Here is a 19702-nt window from a genome sequence, read left to right as displayed (position 1 = left end):
ATGATTACGGGAAAAAAGAATGTGTTGCCAAATGCTGTTCGGTGGCGGTATTGATTTTGTTTTGTTGTGAAAAACATTTGCGATAAGTTTTATTTTTATCCTCGAGAAGACGGCTTGGGACGTAACAAAGACGACCCTGCCTGATAATTACAGTGTAACAGTTGCGTTTCCGGAGTATATTTTATTAGTTGATGCATCCAAACATAGCTTGCCCGTATTTAGCAACCAAGTGAGTTCCGGAATCTTTCGTGATCATGTTGATTTCCACTTCCACATTTCCTTCCTTTGTTTTTTCATGCAAATCTTCGAGCCCTGGAGACAAACGTTGTGGAATTGTAGAATGATATTTATCAACTATGTAATCACCAAGGTAAGATCAACTAAATTAGTGATTCCCAACCGGTGGATTGCGAAGCTATTTCAGGTTGGTCACCTAGAATTTCTAAATGTCAAAGTTTCTTATTACATTTGCCAAATGTTCCAAACACTTGTCTACTCAAGATTAGACGAGCCAATCAGACATAATGTCATCGCGATTAGTAATCGTAATCGATTACGACAATTACAGAATTTCCAAGTCCTCGTAATTGCAATCGATTACATTTGAAAAAAATCCGAAGTAATCGTAATCGTAATCGACTACTTCACAAATCCAATCGATTTCTTTGTGAAAGGACGATTACTTTTTATTTGTACAAGGACTATGACAGAAACTGAACGTTCGTGAGCAAGAAAGAGATATTATTCCAGGTTAGTGATAGCACAAACCTCTAATTTTCAAACGCCACTGCTCATTATTACGCCACAAGTATTAGCTTTTTTCTCGTCATTGCGTAAGAAGCATCCACATTCCACTCGCAGTAGATACATATTCGATGTACATTGTAGGACGATTGTAAGAACACCCGACATGCTGAATATTAGGTTATCAATAAACTCAAGGCGCCACAACCTCGCAGCAGGATAATAATCATCACCACACTGCCTAGTTTCAAAAAGTAACTTATATATTGATGTTTGGTTATGCTTAGTCAATTGCAATGATAGCTCATGATAGATCATAACCGAGCCGTTCTTAGCCGTTTCTCGTAATGGCAGCTTTCAATATCTGTATTAAGTGGAAAGCAGAATTTCATTTTCACTCCATTCTATTCTCATATGATTCTACTTGAAACGGGCGCCAATCGTTATTTCGCAATTCTTCACTCGGCAATTGGACCTGTCGTCATAGCGATCCACTTATACACCATGTTATCGTGGGTTGTAGCTAGAATCAGGACCAAAACAGCGATTCGTTCCCACTCCAAACGGTGGTCTTGGGCCGACATAGAGTGGCCAAGTTAATGACTGAATTTCGGCAATAAGATTGGTAATTGCATTATATTTCTATTCATTTTTTATCCGCTCTTAGCCCCCCCCCCCACACACACACTTTTCTTCTTGAGAAGAGGTATGCATTTCAAAATCAAGCTAATTGAAGACATTACTCGCCAAAATCGCAAATCTCGAAGAATATTTTCAAGTTAAATAAATCTCTCGCAATACTTATATATACGAAACACTTTTGAGACACTTTTGACGTAACAAGCAAATGACGAATCATTTATCTAGAAAGTTGTTACCTCATTTGGCCTTTCATCGCAATCGCTACATCGTATTCCAATATATCTTCTAAGATTAGTTCTCCGAAGCGAAATAAATGTAATCGTGAGTACTCGTGATTACTTTCCCAATGTAATCGTAATCGACTACTTTCTGATTTTGCTGTAATCGTAATCGCGTGATTCACTAGTAATCGAAATCGCAATCGATTACATTCATGAAGTAATCACCCCATGTGTGCACGAGCCAATGCACGTTCTAAATTATGTTGCGCCGTAAGCGCCTCAAGCCACTGCCCCGTTCTCATAATAATTGATGAGCCAGTTTTTCGTGACATTGATTTTGATTGCAGAGTGAAATCGGACAGTGCGTTATTGTGTATGCCCGAGACTTGGGATTTATTATTTCCACCAAACGCTTTACGAACGTTGATAGAGAAATGCACTTTGTGTTCGAAGTAAAAGACAAATTGCTGATTGGATACCCGCTTTCTCGTTTGTTGTTGTTTGTTATATTTATGACGTTTTTCCACTACAGTGGTCATTTACACCTTGCCGAAATTCTTTATCATGATTCCGCATATACCGACTGGGAGCACGTCCCACTTCCAGGCTTCTTCAAGGCACCGCTTTCGCAGATCGGATGGCGAGGAGTAGACTAGAAAAACCCTCCTCGTTTGTAATCATATGTTACGTGCCACACATCAAACTGAAGGGGGTGCTAAAATGATCTCATGAATCAACATAAATTATGGGGTGCTCATTTGGAGAGTTATGCAACTTTTAAAAAAAATTCTCGCGCCTGGCGCGATTTAAGGTCGTTAGATGTCTTGATTTTAATATGGGTACACCTGCCCATAACGAAAAATACGCATAATTTATAGAAATACGCATTCGGGTGTCAGCCATTGCCACGCCACGACACAACAAGACATATGAAATTTGCGACAAGTAATGAATAACAACGAGCCCGCCCGATGATGTAATTAAAAATAATTAATTTTGTGCCCAAAATTTTCAAAGACACCATCTCCTCCCTCAGCTCTACTGGTATATCTGATCACGTTGGCTGAGAGAGGAGACTAAATTGTAGTAATATTTCAATTTGCCAATATCATCGACGGCATTCAATCATGAATTCCGGAAAATGTTCACGCTAGCCCTGACCAGATAACTATAACACACTGATGACATAAAAACTGGACCTCACGAGCAGGTGTCAAAACGAGCGCACAAGAGGGGCCTGGTGGGTCGTGCTACGAAATTCGGACGAAAAGTGGGTCGCAAACTGAAAAAGGTTGGGAAGCACTGGACTAAATCTTAGGACTTGACGGAATGATATTAAAGTCAAAATATTACTACCCAGCCAAAAATCTCCTTCACGATTCCCGAATCCTTTCACGTAATCATTCCAGCCTCGATAGAAATCCACGTTTCCGTTCATTCTTCGCTGGAAGACCTGAAACGGAATACAACAAACAATCAGAGTTTCAGATATTTCATGAAGTCTGAGTCCATTTGATGTTATGGTTCAAAATTGTATGATTCCCCCTGCTCGCTATTTTTTTGTCGCTTGACAGTGATTTGCATCGACACCTGTCTGGATTAGGCAGGCGACGTGAGCGGAGGTGTCTGTCAAGCCCGCGCATCGTGATCAAGAAAGAGTTGTCTACTTTACGCGAATTCATCATCGAGATGTCAGAGCAGAATTGTGTTCATGGACATAACAAAGCTACAAGCTCAAACAAGCGTCGACCTTTGTATCACGATTTACATCCGACGAGGAAACTAGAAGTCCTCCAGCTAAAACTAGAGTTAATGCCAGCAGCAATATGGAATCAGAGACGCAGGCATCACTCAAAGTGAACGTTTAAGGTATCGATCGAACTATGAGACACTATCACCCAACAAAAGTACAGAAATGCTTATTGGATTCAGTTGGAAGTGTGTAGGGAAGCACTATTATGAAATCTGGAGACCTACTCAAATCATGTAGGAATGTAACTCAAGTTACGACTCTTCTCTCAATGAAAATGCTGAGAGATAGTTTCAAGAAAATATCGATACCAGTGAAAATAACCCGGAATGAGAAATTGAAGAAAACTTACATTTCAAGAGCAGTCATTTACGGAGTACCGTCTGATGTCTCCGACGATGAAATATTGGATCTTACAAAAACCATTTAATGTCACGTTCGTAAAACGGCTCAAGAGGAAATCGCAACAAGGTTATATTCCAAGTTTGTGTGCGCTATTAGATTTTAGTACATCGAAGGCCCCTGAATATGTGGCACTTGGATAATTGTAGTTTGAGGTAAAACCATACCATCCTCCGCCTCTCAGATGTCATCGATGCAATCGATATGGGCATACAGAAAAATATTGTGGTGGAAGACATAAGCGCGTTCGGTGCGGAAGCAAAGATCATGAATACTCCAACTGCAATGGCAGCGAATTGAAATGTGTGAATTGCCGGGGATTACACAGTGCAGCTTACGCTGGCTGTCCAATCTACAAAAGGGAAGCGAAAATTCAAATCATTAAAGAGCGGGAAAAACTGCCATATCATGAAGCTAAATCAAAAGTAACGTTGAGTTATGCTGCAGTATGTTCCCGAAACTCTGAATCCGAAAATATCAAAGGGAAAGAGTCGCAGAACAAAACCACTAAAGCCGGACAAGAACCATGCAAAGCGAAGGATAATGATTGTAATCTGTCGCATCCTCCTAAAATACCTACTTCTCTCTCCTCAGTAATAGTAATCAACACAACGAAGAGGACAACCAAGCCAATGTAAACTGATTGTTTACTGCCGCACACCCGTTACTATTTTTCGCCTTTATGACGGAAATCGTCAACCAAACCACTATTGCATGCCGCGCAAATGGAGAAATCGATATTCCGTGTCTCATGTCCTCAGCGTCTGAAAAATGGTAAAGCGTATCCTTCGATTCTGCTACATTGAAAAACATGCCAAGTGCGATCCCAGGGCACCTTCAATCATAGCGGATTACTTATCCTACAATTGAACTGTCGTAGCATATATAGAAAGCTTCCGGAATTTATGCAATATATTACTGAAATGAGAAAGCATCCTGATGTTATATCGCTCCAAGAGTCTCGTTTGATCGAGAAATATACATTAACTTCCCATGGACATGTTATACGCCGAGATAAAACAGTACACAGTGGGGGACTGGCTATATTAATCAAACGAAATCTAACACATATCAGGCACGATCTTTGAGCAGCCCCAAACGTCGATGTACTATGCATATAGGTATGTGGAATTAAGATTTGCAATGTCTACATTTCTCCTAATTCGATACCGAACCGAACTGATTTCGAGTTTTTACAGGAGCTTTCCTGGAAATCTTTGGTATTTGGTGATTTCAACTCGCATCACTGGGAGTGGGGATCGGATGTAACCAATACGCGAGGAGCCAATCTCTACGACGCATTTGATAAATATTCTATTGTGTCAATAAATATAAATTCACCCACTCATTTGAATGTAGCATGTAATGCAGTAAGAAGATGGTCATTGATAGACATGTCGTTTGCGTCCGCTGATATAGCAAGTAAATGCTCAACTACAGTGTCAAATGATTTACTTGGCAGTGATTATTTGATCGTCCTCACCACCTATATGAATAAAGTCCCAATGACTAAATTAAGACCCCCTCCCCAGTTGAGAAAAGCAGACTGGGAGAGTTTTGAGTATCACTTTGCATTGCCTCCGAATAGGGACGCTGATACCAATATCGATTCAGTCGTCGCAGAGTTCAGTCAAACCATGCTGCATGCTGCGAGCAAGTCAATACCTATGACGCGCAGTCATAGAAGAAATCCCAACCCTTGGTGGAACGCTGATTGTTCCAGAGCTGTTACGAGGAAAATGGCAGCATTCATGATGATGAAAAGGACGTTTGCACAGGAGGACATCATTCGTTCTAAAAGGTTGCGTGCGCAATACAGATGTGTAATTCTCCTAGCAAAGAGGTATTCTTGGAAGTCTTTTTGTGAATCAATGGGAGCTGGAGCAAACTTTCAAACGGTATGGAAAGTGACACGGTCCGTTTCGAACACGAATGCAGCGTTGGGAGTAATCCCTACTTTAATGATCGGCGGAAAAAAGATTACGACGGATGTTGGTAAAGCAAACTCGTTAGCGCAAGTGTTTAAAAACGTGAGTAGCAACAATAACCTTCCTACCGATTTCATTAATAACAGACACAATGTGCTCGGTATTTCTCCATGTAATATACCAATGTTTGACGAGCTTCACGCACGGTTTTGTGTAAACGAATTGATGCAAGCCCTATGTACCAAAAAGAATACAGCGACGGGTGGTGATACCTTGTGTTATGCTATGATTAGGCATTTGCCGGAAGAAGGTCGGTCAAAAATGCTGGATATCATGAATCTGTCATGGGCAACAGGTGCGATGCCAAATTCATGGAACCATTCAATTATCGTTCCAATTTTGAAAGCGACTAAAGACCCTACTTCACCTCATTCGTATCGACCAATATCGCTGACTAGTCATTTCTGCAAGATAGTAGAAACGATGATCGCTAACAGATTGACTTGGTACCTGGAAAAATATAACTTAATTCAATCTTCACAGTGCGGCTTCAGGAGAGGGCGACGTGCTCTTGATCACGTTATCGGTCTCCATGACTGTGCCTATTAGGCAATAAATAATGGGCGATCAGTTTTGGCGAATTTTCTGGATATAAGACGGGCATATGATATGGTGTGGCGGGATGGACTTATTGTAAAACTACAACGTATGGGAATAGCCGGACAAATGTTGACGTGGATCAGGAACTTTTTAGGTACCCGGACATTTCAAGTGTGTATTGGTGATGCGTTATCAGATTTTGCCATCTAAAAAACGGTATTCCTCAAGGGAGCATATTATCACCCATACTGTTTACAATTTTGATAAACGACCACCCATCAAATATAGAATCAGAAGTGGGTCTCTATGCTGACGATTGTGCAATTTGGGAATCCAGTTTAGATATTAATGTGTCGCTGCTGATATTCACTCTAGCCTGGACAGTGGACACATTCGTCCGATGGTGTTCGAAATTTGCTGTGTCGAGAGAGAAGAGTGTCGCTATGTTAATCACCAGAAAACGCAATCTAGATGCACAAAGACTTCGGTTGGGTGAAGATGATCTAACATATGAAGACAATTTGAAATATCTTGGAGTATACGTTGATAAGAAGTTGAAATACAAAAATCATATTGATTACGTAATAAAGAAATGTACCAAACGCTTAAATTTGCTGAAAATGCTATCAGGAACCACCTGGGGTGGGTCTAAAGATGTATTGTTGATGCGATATAGATCATTAATTCTTTCGGCAATGGATTATGGGATGGAAGCCTACTCCTTTGCCCCTAAGACACTTTAAGAAAATTAGAGTGATTAGGAACCAAGCCTATGAGAATATGCTGTGGCGCCATGTGTAGTACCCCGGTGTCCGTACTCGAAGCTGAAAGCAATGAAATGCCTCTTCACGTAAGACATTGGTACGCCTGTTCGAAATATCGATATCAATTGACTACCCTGCAGGACAACCCTGCTTATTCGGTGTTGCAAGAGACGTGGGAGGACATGTACGGTCTTATTAATGATCGATTCTCAATGTTTCGTACCTTTGCACATGTTAATGTCTTATCTTGTGATAACATTGTAGGAAACGTGATACTATCGATACCACCTTGGGCAACGTCACTTGCCGGTGTAGATTCCTCACTATCACATTCAATAAGTAGAGAAACATCTCTAAAACTATTGCAATACTCTTCAAGGATCACGTATCTGCCAACTATGAAGAACACACATAGATCTACACAGACGGGTCTAAAACGGAAATAGGATGGGGATATTTGGTTCACGTTCCTGCACAAAATATAAATATTGCGTATTCGCTCCCAAGAATTCTCTCGATCTTCTCAATGGAGCTAATTGCAATCAAACATGCGCTACTACGGGCGCGGCAGAGTCAAGTTAAGAAAGTTGCATTATTCAGCGATTCCTTGAGTGCATCGGACGCGATCAAACATTCTGGACTATAATCACACGGCACCCGTGAATGAAATTATTGAACTGAATCATCAGTTACAGGCAGAAGAAATCACCACATCGTGTGTATGGGTACCTGGACACTCCGGAATACGCGGTGATGAATCTGCAGATCAATTAGCGAGGCCGAAAGCCTCTAATACACACAGACGACGAAATCATGTCATCCCACTCGCTGATGTACGATAGTACTTGCAAAAGCATTGCCAAGATGAGTGGGACCACAGTTATCAATCAACAGATACTGTGAAATCTTACAAAGAACTGTCGATTATTCTGAGGTTGAAAACGACCATTGCAGACTGAAGTATATATACTTCAGTCCCTGGTATACCATCTCAACAAGATTGGATGCATCGATCGACCCGCGACTGTGCGACGTATGCGGCATAGATGAAACCGTAGAGCACTATCTAATGAATTGCAGAAAATACCACGATCAAAGAGAATGCTTACGAAGCCATGTAGATTCGGAGAATGCGGCTTTCGACATGCGCACTCTACTGACTAACCCACAAGTACTTCGATATGTGGTTAAATATGTTAGATCGACGCGAGCAAGTCTGTAAAACTTCGTTAAAACTTTCATGTACACATGTGTACCTATATATTGCTCATATATATTATGAATGTGCTGTAGCGTCAAACTTGTTGCTGTCCGTGGCGCAAAAAGACTCTAGTTGTGATAAGCGCCACTCATTCCATTGTGTTTTTATCTATAATAATAATAATAATGGATGATTCCCAACAGGGTTGCGTATGCCGAAGTTGGAGTTTCACTAATTTTTCTCTTGATGGAGTCAGAGTCTCAAAACTTTTTAGCACTCCTTGGAGTCGGTGGGGGAATCATGAAAATAAATACTGACTGGAGTCGAGGTCGGAGTTTATAAAAATGTTCTTGATTCCGACTCCGACTCCAACTTCTTTCATATGAAAACAAGTGATTTCAAAGGTCTCTTAAAATTACTAATAATAAAGTAAATCGGATTTGTATTTACCAGCAATTGCTGTTATTAGTGACGATATTGATCAAATTGGACAGCATTTGCAAATTGCAATTTAGTTGCACAGAGGAAATGACATTGCATGATGCATCTTCGTGACCAATGCAAAATTGCTGATGCAATCACAAATTGGTAGTTTTTTGAATTATGCCATGTTATTGTCAAAGAGTAAATACATCGATTGGTTTTGTAAGTGACAACATCACTTGTAAAATTGATGCAAATATAACCAGACGCTGTTACCTACTTGACAAAATCAAAAATATTTCTAGTAAGTAGTTCAGCTGCTTGGGTATAGTCCTAGTCCATGAACACTTGACTAAGTGAATGTAGACATATGCTATTCGACTATATAGCCTACTGCCTAAATTTCGTTTCGGATCACCGTTTATAAGTAGTGAGAGAGTGTATACTTGTCATCAGTATAGTGTGGGGTTACCATATTTTTGCAGAGCAAATACCGACACTCTTTAGCGCCCACTAGCGGGTTTTAGAATGGGGTATGACCCATCGTTTGTCAATATGACGTCACACTAGCAAAACTTTGCCTATCGACCATAGGTGATCACGGTCCGGATCAGGAACGTTGTTAGGTCGGTGCATTCATGTGGTTGTGTCTTGTAACCAGGATCGAACCAACTTTTTTTCAGCCCCCTCCTGTCCAAATAAACACTGATCTTGAACCCACCATAGGGTAATCGCTGTAACTTCTGGAGCCTTACGATATACATCTGGTTTCTATATGCATCTGGTCGTAAAATGTTGTGAATAAAATCAGTTTGTAGTATTTCTTCTTTCCACTATAAAATTTTGCTCCTTTTTCCGCCCATACATGATCATAGTAAGCGGTGGAGCTGGTGGAGGATGATGATGAAAAACGACCCCCAGGTTTAGAGCCAATATCATTGACTAAAGCATATAAATGGCCGTACCCGACTATAGTAATACGCCGTTCTCCTATAATTTCGATTACAATTAGACTTATTTCAGTAAATGATGGTAATTTTTAATAATTTCTGATCACATATGTTTTGCTAGGGTGGTGGTTCACATATTAAAATCCATAATCGTGACACTAAATCGCGCGCAGCACAAAGAAAAATTTCAAGTGGCATAAATCTGCCCAAAATAATATCGTTTCTGTTGATTTACGAAAACATTTTGATCCTATTGCAAACCTTCAAAATTCCTAACAATTAGGCATATTTTAGAAATTCCTCCCGTACGTAGTTTGAACAATGAAATCCCGGACGTATGGCAACCCTAGAATAGTGTGTAGTGGGGAAACTTGTACATCTCAGTATTATAGTTGCCGACTCATAAACTGATATTGTTTTTATCAACACTTTAATAATACGGGATGGTATATTTATAATGTTTGAATGATTCATACATATTAGAATATCCGTGATTTGACTATGTTATAAAAACTTATACCGTATGAAAAAAGGAAGTTGATTTCGAAATAAATACTTCCATGTTAATTATATAGTAAGTATTTCGTCCTGTGCCACAACGAAACAGTTTTGCATTGAATGAACAATACGTTTGCATACGTTAATGGTTAAATGAAAGTCATTAAACCGTCACTGCGGCATATAATTTTCGAAGTAAATTTGCAGTACTGTTGTTGTCGGAGTACTGTGAGGAAAATAGTCGGGATCGGATTTAAAGCGTTCATAGACTCGAGAGTCGGAGCTCGAGTCGGTGATAAAATTTACAGACTCCACAGCCCTGATTCCCCGGACTTATTTCAAACTTTATTCATACTACGCCAGGCTTTCTTATGACGTTTAATACGCTCCATCTTTGAAAGATTTAAAATTGTGCTCACAGTCCATTCCTTGTCTACAACACATTTCTTCTTCTTCTTATGTTTTTCTCTTAGTTGAAGTTCCTTCTGCAGCGCCGACATCCTTACCGGACCCTTCATGAAGTGTAAGCGGAATAGAACGGTAGTTGGTTATGGTTACATTAAACTACTTGCATACCAACCCCACAATCTCCCGTTGAGATCCATTTACCGTGTACGTATCTTTTCACGCAAACTTTCGCTGGAATAGAGAAATTCTCAGTTGACTCAAATTGGAACGCAAATTCTTCATACCTGACGAACAAATCACGAATCCGAATATGAAAAGAATCCAAATCTTGATCGACATTTTCAGCAGCAATTTGATATAATCAATATCAACCGCCTTGATGACGTGTATACCACAAGATAAATGATGGTGGACAGATATGTGTAGCTGCAGAATATAATGCGACCAACTTCAACTGAGCTGCACACGCAAATGCCTTTTCTTAGTAGCGTGTTAACTAATTTATTACAAATTGCGTTTTTACTAGCAACCATCAATTTTCAGTACGTTTGCCGTGACGATTAGCTGCATTGGTGTTTACATTATAATTTGCAGGAAGTCATCCCATTGATATCAGCAGAGCTGGTATTTTGACGAGTACAAGGAAGCAATTACTTTCAAACAAAATGGAAAATGGTACAAAAATGACACGGCGTGTTGTCATTTTAGTGGCGCTCGTTTGTTTACACGTTGGGTATCATTATCAACCACATTTCCATAAATGTCATTCGATGAAACTGAGCACATTCAAATTACTTAAAAAGATATTAACAAAACATTGGGTGGTACCTATATTTTTAATGATGCTCGTTGAATTACTCATTGGCTATCATCGCGTAATAAGCGGAAGTGATTGTATCCTTGAATATTCACTACACGTAAATTCCATTGTAGAGTAGAAACTGATTTTCGATCCGCATACGCACATATTTGCACCTGGAATAACACGGAAAATGTGATAGTCTAAGCATATCGTTTGCCAGTTTATATATTACTTTCAAAGAGAAAGGCGTAACAGAACAACTTTGTTACCACTTTTCTAAAAAATACTCTTCGAGATCATGTCAAGATAGAGATGTGATCACGTAATACAGTGCTTCCCAGCCTTTTTCAGTTATTGATCCTCTTTCAAAGGGACACTGCACTCTACACTCTAATTTGAATGCGTGCAGAGGAACGCAAAAGTACACGCAAATCCGTTTTTTTTCTAACTACCACACAACATGTTAGAGCCGATGTGTGCCTGGCTATCCTGTGTTCAGTGGTGGTATGTTCCAGTGATGAGCGGATAGTGCTTTTCGAGACTCCGGATCCCTCCGACAACTTTAGTGTCTGAGTAAAACTCCCTCCGACTCCGAAGAGCTCAATCCCAGACTCCGAGATACTCCGATGAATCTCGTCAAGTATCCGAAACATAATTAACTACAGACAATGCTCAACGAAAATGCCTTGCTATATCACTAGGTTAAAATAGCTCGTGGTCAATCATACCATTTTAACCATATCATCAGAGTGGCAAGCATGGTACGCTTGGTAATGTGTTTTACTAAATAAATGTGATAATATGGTTGGCCTTATAGTTTTGTCTACTCTCCAGTCCCCAATTGCAGTGCAGATGGCTGATTTTTATGCACTTGGCAATCATTTTTGCATGTTACCCGTCATATTACAACTTTACAAGGTGTCAACTGTCTGTGTTTTGGTTTGTAATCATAACACTGGTCAACAAAATGAAGAAAAAAAAATTTCGGCACAACATCTGAGAGCCGTTTCTGGGGTTTTTGAGGTTGCTGATTACGAATATCACATTAGTTTTGTCAGATTGGCTCTTTGTCAGGAGATATTTATACCCCTGAAAAGCCCCAAATTACTGTATTTACCCTTAAATATTTCACTTGGTAGAAAGAAAATCGTGTTTTTTTTCTAATTTTATGCTGCGCGTAAATAGAGGATTGACCATGAAGAACCCTCATGTCGTTCTCAGTCATTCTATCAATATTAACATGACATGATGCGAAATATTTGTTTGTCAAAAAACCAGTTTGTGAAGCCTAAAAATTGTACGGAAAGACATATTCTCCTGTATCAATTGGTCATTCTACCATGATTAAAGAGGAGTATAAAGCTATAAAATTTGTCCTTGAAAAGCTTAACTACAATACTCATATGATGCGTCTCATTTCTTTTGACTGATAAATGGATAATTTTCGGCCGAGTCAACAAAGTGGGTATACCTAGTAACCCTATCAAACGAGAAGCTTAAATCTGGTATCTGGTATATTCGAATACCGATGAAATATTCCAATTTCACATTAGGAAGGAGTTCACTGCGTGTAATTTCTCCTAAGATGTAGTAAATAAAACCTTTTAGATGATCACAAAGCACCCAACTACAAACACTTGGTCCGAAAATTCGTATCTTCATATCGAAAACTTGAGCACAAACATGAGCATAAAAGTTTACTTCCTGTTCAGTCATCTTGATATATTTCCTGATCATCTTGTTGATTAGCATGGGTAGAGGTTCTACCAAGACATCAAAACTACAAAAGAAAGATATCAGGGCAGATGAGATGAAAAATTGAACATATTATGGCAGACCATTGCGGAAACCTTTCGAGATACTGCCCAAAACAGCTTAAACGCGAAAATCGTACAAAAACCATTGTGCTTTCAAGTAATTTATTAATATTACATTCCAACTGATTATTTCAAATTTGCAATAGTTGGTTGACGTAAAACTGATTGAATTAATGCCACGTTATTTGAGTATCCAGGTCAATACTTATAGACAGTACTAGAGCTAATTTATGTACATGATATCCGTGAAAGTCTACCTAATACCCCTAAATATAGTGCTGTTGCTGTATTTTGATTTCAAAGAGTCTTATGTGTGTAAAAATAACAAGTAGACTGAATTTCTAAACTTCATAGTCCGACTGAGCCGATTTTATATCTAGTCATTACCGCGAAAATGGGAGATTTTGGTCAAAATAGCCCCATGGGTTATCTCCACAACAAGAGATAATTTGAAAAAATTAAGGTCATATTCGGAATCAGTGCCCTTCAGAACCACCACAACCACTCTTACATTGTCTGCCTAAAAATATGTGTTGACCAGTGTAATCAATAGTGTATTCTGGTCAGACCTATCCAAAGATATCGGAGACAAAAGTTACAATACTCCGAAAAAATATCTGTCGTAAACTCCGACTGTCACAAAATTGGCAAAACTCCGCTCCGAATCCACTCCGACTCCGCTCCGATGCTCATCACTGGTATGTTCATGCTGACTGGTGCAGATCTCAAAATTAATACCAGCCATCCAGGAATTTTTACTCAGCATAGGCTCAAAAGATATTTTATTGCAACGAAAAATGTATACACAACATTCACTTGGAATCGAAAATGTGTGAATTTCTAGCTTGCACAAATGAAAAATTTAAGCTTTTTCGAATAAAATTAAGAATTACAGCTACAAAGTTATCATAAATTAGATTCTAATTAGAGCGAAGAAACATTTCACTAATAGGAGTAAAATTAGAATTATAGCTACACGACTGTAATCACAAATTAGATTCAAATCAGAGCAGAGAAACATTTCACGAATAGGAGTAGAATTACAATTCTAGAGATACAGTTGCTATCACAAATTAGCTTCGAATCAGAGCAAAAAAATATTTCACAAATAGGCAGAGGTGGTCAGTAACGAAGTACTTTTACTTTTTGGAAGTACTCGAGTAGTTTTCCTCTACTTCTGATACTAACTCAAGTAGATCTGATTTTCTCTACTTCTACTTCTACTTCGTAATATTTTGTGATCCACTTACTTACTTTTGGCTATTTTCATTTTGTCAAGTAGAAGTAGTTTAATCCCCAATACGAAAGATAGCCTGAGGAATTTCGGGCCTGTTTTCACGGAATACCAACATTTAATATTCATAAAAGTCAAGTAAAGCCCAGAAATTGTGTTGCGCTTCGCGCACAGTTGTTATGGAGTGACATATATGTTTTCAAGAAAGTATCAGTGAATATAATTTAGGTACCGGATTGCTTGGTTCCGTTCACACCGCATTGTCGCCCATATCAAATATTTCATCACAGTAAATATGGCCGGCCATAACGTTTGAAACTAGCCATTACCGATCCTATCGTTATCTAGCTGCCCATGACGTGTCCTGCTAATCTGGAAAATCCAACTATTTGGAACGTTACACCTGATTTAGCAGATCACCTTTAAAGCTTTATAAACAAAAGATATGAAATAAATTTTCCGCTTTTTAGAAGTGGTATTTCTATTTTACTTTCAAATCCGAGTACGATACTCGGAGTATCATACTTTGAGTTCTTTTGTCTGCAGAACATCCATGTTGAAGCATAAAAGCAAGTGTAGTTACACTAAATTGTACGATCCACAATATTTGTTATTAACGTATACTAATCGCCCAGAGTGTTGAAACCGTATACGATACAACTTTTTCGTATTGCTCTTCGCCTAAACTTGGGGCCTTATAATATGGAATAGAGGCGTAGAGCGTCATGCCATAATATTTTCTAAAACGGGGTCTTCTAGTAAACACAGCGTTAATATCGTATTTTCATATCAATACTATAATTTGCATCCCATGATGCGACAGAATGCTTATTCTGTCGAAAATTGATACCTCCTGCGCCGCCTCCTGAGATGCATCAATACGAATCAAGCTCTCTGCACCTTCAGTATAGCTCAATTTGCAGCTTTTGACAGTCCATGCGAACGAATTAAGACTGTTTTCAAAACTACTTACTTACTTGAGTAGATTTAAAGTCAGTCAATTCTACTTCTACTTCAAGTAGTTTCAGGTGGCTTATGGAAGAAGTACTTCTACTCGTACTTGGCTAGATTTTTTCGTCGCTACTTCTACTTCTACCTTAGTAGCTTTCTCGACTACTTGTGTGGACATAGCAAATCTCACGGCTCAGTGAAATTGGTCTACGTCACACTTTCCATTTGGCCAAAGGCTGACGGTAATTTTGGCCGGCTTGCCGAGTGCGAAATTTGATCAAACAGTTATCAATCAAAAGCTACCGCGGTACTGATTCCGAAAATATAAATTTTATTCTGCTCGTGGTCCTGGAACCCCCAAAATCAGCGTCGAAATTTGCATTGCGATCGAGTTTGGCATTGTAACGCAACAGTGCTGCCTGGCTCTTTCTTCTTAGTTTCACTCTCGTTGTCGGCATTACAAATGTAAAAACTAATATTCTTTTGAAAGCAATGCATCAGTATTGTATTAATAAATTCGAAATCGAACGTTTCCCTGAATATGAGCGTGAATTGTGATATTCGAAGCTCGGACCCGACAGGTGCCGAATTCTAGTGTAATCGATATACTTCGACACTGACACGAGCAAATTGCATAACATTACCAATACCCCCCCCCCCCCCCCCCCCACCCCACCCCTTATCGCAAATATCACGATGACTATTGATCAATCTACTATTAATGCGTGTACAAAACTTGGCAACTCAAACCATATCACTAGACTAGACAAAACGTGTTTGATAATTTCATATTATTTCTCGCTATATAGTATAGGTTTCCATCCAATATCGAGACAGGAAATCAGCTATGCTACAATGGCCGATTGTTTTACGTTTCCTGACGTCAGGGTAGCATCTGAATTATGCTGAAATGAAGTGGCAGTGAAGGTCCGTGATCGACAAGAAATGCCTTAAGCAGGCTAAGGCTTGCTATGGTTTATACTGGTCCAATTGTATCCCGTATGCAGTTGCGTATAGGCAGAGAACGATATGCAACTCTCGGCTTGCTCCAACCCTTTGCTCAATGCGGCTCATCATAAATCCGTATCTTAACTTCATAGTTGTAAGAAAATGTTCGCCCGATTCACTTTCTGATCCCGGCTATATCCATATGTTCATATCCCGTGTATATATTATTGTTGCATTGTGTTGATGTCATTTGGAAAATATTGAACAAGCCTTTACGTTACCGCAAGTTCGTGAGAAGAGAATACAACGCATGAGGCAGACAGAATGATATTAGATCGGGGTACTGGGGTTCCAATCCAAAGCTTCCAAGCAGTAGTACTTGCTATATTGCGGAGAGAAAAAGATATGGACTGTGGTTGTCTTCCGGTTTTATGATATCACAACAAAATTAACGAATTAGATTGTGTGGAATTTGTGCCAAACGCACAATGGATGGAATTCCTTATTAGATTGTTGGGTGGTGAGGGACTATACTCGGAACGAATGCTTGTATCCTCTCAGTAACCTAGTTGTCGGTCATCTGCCTAATCCTTATCGACAGGCTACTAGAGCACGACCAAATTACTATGTATCATTGATAATTTGATAGACTCAGGCGTCTATTACATACACACACTGTTCCCATTCTAAGCTGCTCGTTATACTGATGGTCGATTTCAGGTTTATGAAAATCTAAGTCATCATTTCATTGTTCAGATTTGGATGATGATGATGATGATGACTATCGTGTACCAAATTAAATTTCTCCGAAACTCATACCCAAATGAGAGCTTCCGAAATGTGCAGAAACGGGACAGTATACCAATCATTTTCCATGGAACACATTTTGACTAAACCGCCACAAATGCCCCATCAATTGAAGTTGTTCTGCTCATCGGAAGAGATATTTAATTGAGCTATATCAATAGAACCGATTTGTTGCACAAGGCCACTACTGCCAAACACTATTATATCATACCAACAACAATAGCGACATTCGCAATTGCAGGAGTATTTCATCGAGAATAGCCTGAGCGCATTGTCGTTTCCTTTAAATACGAATAAATGTGTAATTCAATGAAAAATCTTATTGAATAATTTTTCTCTTTAGTGATATTTCTTGTCTCAGTAACGCTATTTTGTTTTAAATATAGTTGAACGTGCACAATCTCAACTTTGTTTATGACATTGTATTTTACAGGTAATTGTGACGCAATCACTTCTTTTTGGGGCGTGCAGTGTTGCTAATACATATACTGTCCCGATGGCTCCGAAAATATATCGCTGAGATCATGAGAGCACCGGAAATACACGTATCCGCATCGTCCATAGGTACGGTGTCGTTACGCTGGCACCCTATCTATGTGCCAAATACGTTGATTGAGAATGAGATACGGCAATGTAGAGCAGTACGACCTGTATCAATGTAACGGTGCTTGTGACGCCAAACAATTCCGTTCCCGTCAACGACTGCATCAGAGCTGCGATATTCTGCTAATTTTGTCGGAAAATCCAGTATGTTGCAGTTCAACTGAATATCTTGTCAAACTTTTGCTCACAGTCAAACAAATACATGATTTCTACAGTTCTCAGTTTTGCCAGTACCGTTACCGCCGCAATTCCACCATATACCTGCAAGCTGGAATCAGATAGGGGTATTGTCAAGCGCTAATTTGATCACCCAAGTTTCATAAGTTATGCTGGCTTTCTTGCTGGATAACAAAAATGCTCGGGGCACTTGTGCAGGACAATTCGTGGCATTTTACCAAATGGTAAATCGCATAACCATTCATGATACACGATCTGTCTTCCAATAGCGTCGACAATATTGGCCTAGCGGTAAGCTGTGGTAGTGCTGCTTCGTGGGCTTCAACCAGGGTTGCCAGACATCTTTTGCGAAAAAGAGCCAAACAGCGCCGCAAAAGGGGCCAAAAAGGGCCAAATTGTTCAATAACGTCAATAACGTTGCAACATTACCCATAGACACCTGGAACTCCAGTTTTATATTGTTTATACTGTTGTAGGACACCAAATCCACTACCTGCAACTACACTGGATCCAACTACAATAACTGCTTCATTATTTCAAGCCTTTTCCGACTGAATATAAAATCGTAAAATGAAACTTTTTGTGCTATAATATGAGAGTGATTAAATTTTATGAATTTTAAATAAACATTGAGAGAATAGTTTCTTTACATTTGAAACTTATCCAACTTATATACCTAATTTTTAGGTTTTTCACCAAAAAACTCTACGGTTATGTTGAATTTTTTCTTTGAAATTTTTATCAATCGTTAAGTACTATAAGGGTGCTCTTCTTCGGACTTTTTCTGCTATATAGCTTCCAGCCATGTTCGATGCTTTTTCGTCCACCTGTTCACAAATCTGTATTTACAATTCTAACATTCTACAAAAATAAATCCAAATCCTCTACAGTGTTTCCACTCGAATCTTTGACATTGGCATAAACATTGTCAGCTCAATTTGCGAGACAGATTTATTTGAATACTTAGTTTGACGGTATGTCTCAACTGCTTCCAAAAAGAGCCAAAAATTGAAAATAAAGGGCCAAGGGGCCAAATTATTATTTGGGGGCCAACTGCCTCTAAAAAGGGCCAATCTGGCAACCCTGGCTTCAACATATAGAATATCAGGTCGCTTGTAGGAGAGTAAGGTCTAGTCTAGCATAAGTGCAATGAAGCTGGCTTGAATGAAAGAAATAGAGTTTGCGTCTCAGTTGTTTTCATGTGATCGGAAATGAGTTCAAATGGCTTATTGTATGCTGAAGGTTACCGACCTCTGCGCTACATGATGAGATAGGTCTGATCAAAGATATTCTTTGGTGCGTGAGACAGCGTGGGAGAACCTTTTTCGTCAAAGGAGTATTACTGTCCCTATATTTTCAATTGTAATATCCGAAAAACCATTCGACAATGTCAATCGACTGTGACGTCGCTGTTCAAGAGTCATGTGACGTTATGATTGGACAAAATTCACTAGATGAGATTCGTCAAGTGCGCCATGATTTAAGTGCTGACACGTAGTGCGATGTTATAGCACTCGCACTATTCAAGCTATTTACTCGGACTTCGTGATCGTGGCGTCGCGGGCCGATCATTTTGTTTGTGCCGCAACCTCACTATAACAAATCAGTTATCCACTCAATACCGATAGTTAGAAATTCCAATATTGTGCTCTCGTGAAGAGTGAACATGGCGAGGGCGATGTATCAAAAAAATTGGCCATGATGGATACCCTGCGAATCTTTTGAGTCGTGTGGTCAATGCTTAATATGCAATCACCTTGAGAGGGGGCGATTTGCAAATCCCTCCGTGACGCAGTATGATATAGTTATCGACAACAATTAGGAAAACGTGG

General features: G+C 39.4%; 2 protein-coding genes across 2 annotated transcripts in view; both read right to left on the bottom strand.

The window, feature by feature from the left end:
• Positions 1-19702, bottom strand: part of LOC145435071 (microfibril-associated glycoprotein 4-like) — a 489059-nt gene that overhangs the window by 1472 nt on the left and 467885 nt on the right. The window lies entirely within an intron of this gene.
• On the bottom strand, positions 5-18714 carry LOC145435178 (fibrinogen-like protein A). Its single transcript, XM_080312492.1, has 5 exons — positions 10816-18714; positions 10704-10762; positions 10543-10635; positions 2964-3060; positions 5-312 (listed from the first exon to the last, which is right to left on the bottom strand). The coding sequence occupies exons 1-5, from the start codon at positions 10868-10870 to the stop codon at positions 185-187; spliced, it is 432 nt and encodes a 143-aa protein (XP_080168618.1). The 5' UTR covers positions 10871-18714; the 3' UTR covers positions 5-184.

This window comes from Botryllus schlosseri, chromosome 1, assembly GCF_051294905.1.
Source record: "Botryllus schlosseri isolate E-star chromosome 1, Bs_hap1, whole genome shotgun sequence".
Taxonomy (NCBI): domain Eukaryota; kingdom Metazoa; phylum Chordata; class Ascidiacea; order Stolidobranchia; family Styelidae; genus Botryllus; species Botryllus schlosseri.
Note: the sequence above shows the minus strand (reverse complement) of the source record. Positions and strands in the feature narration are given on the sequence as shown.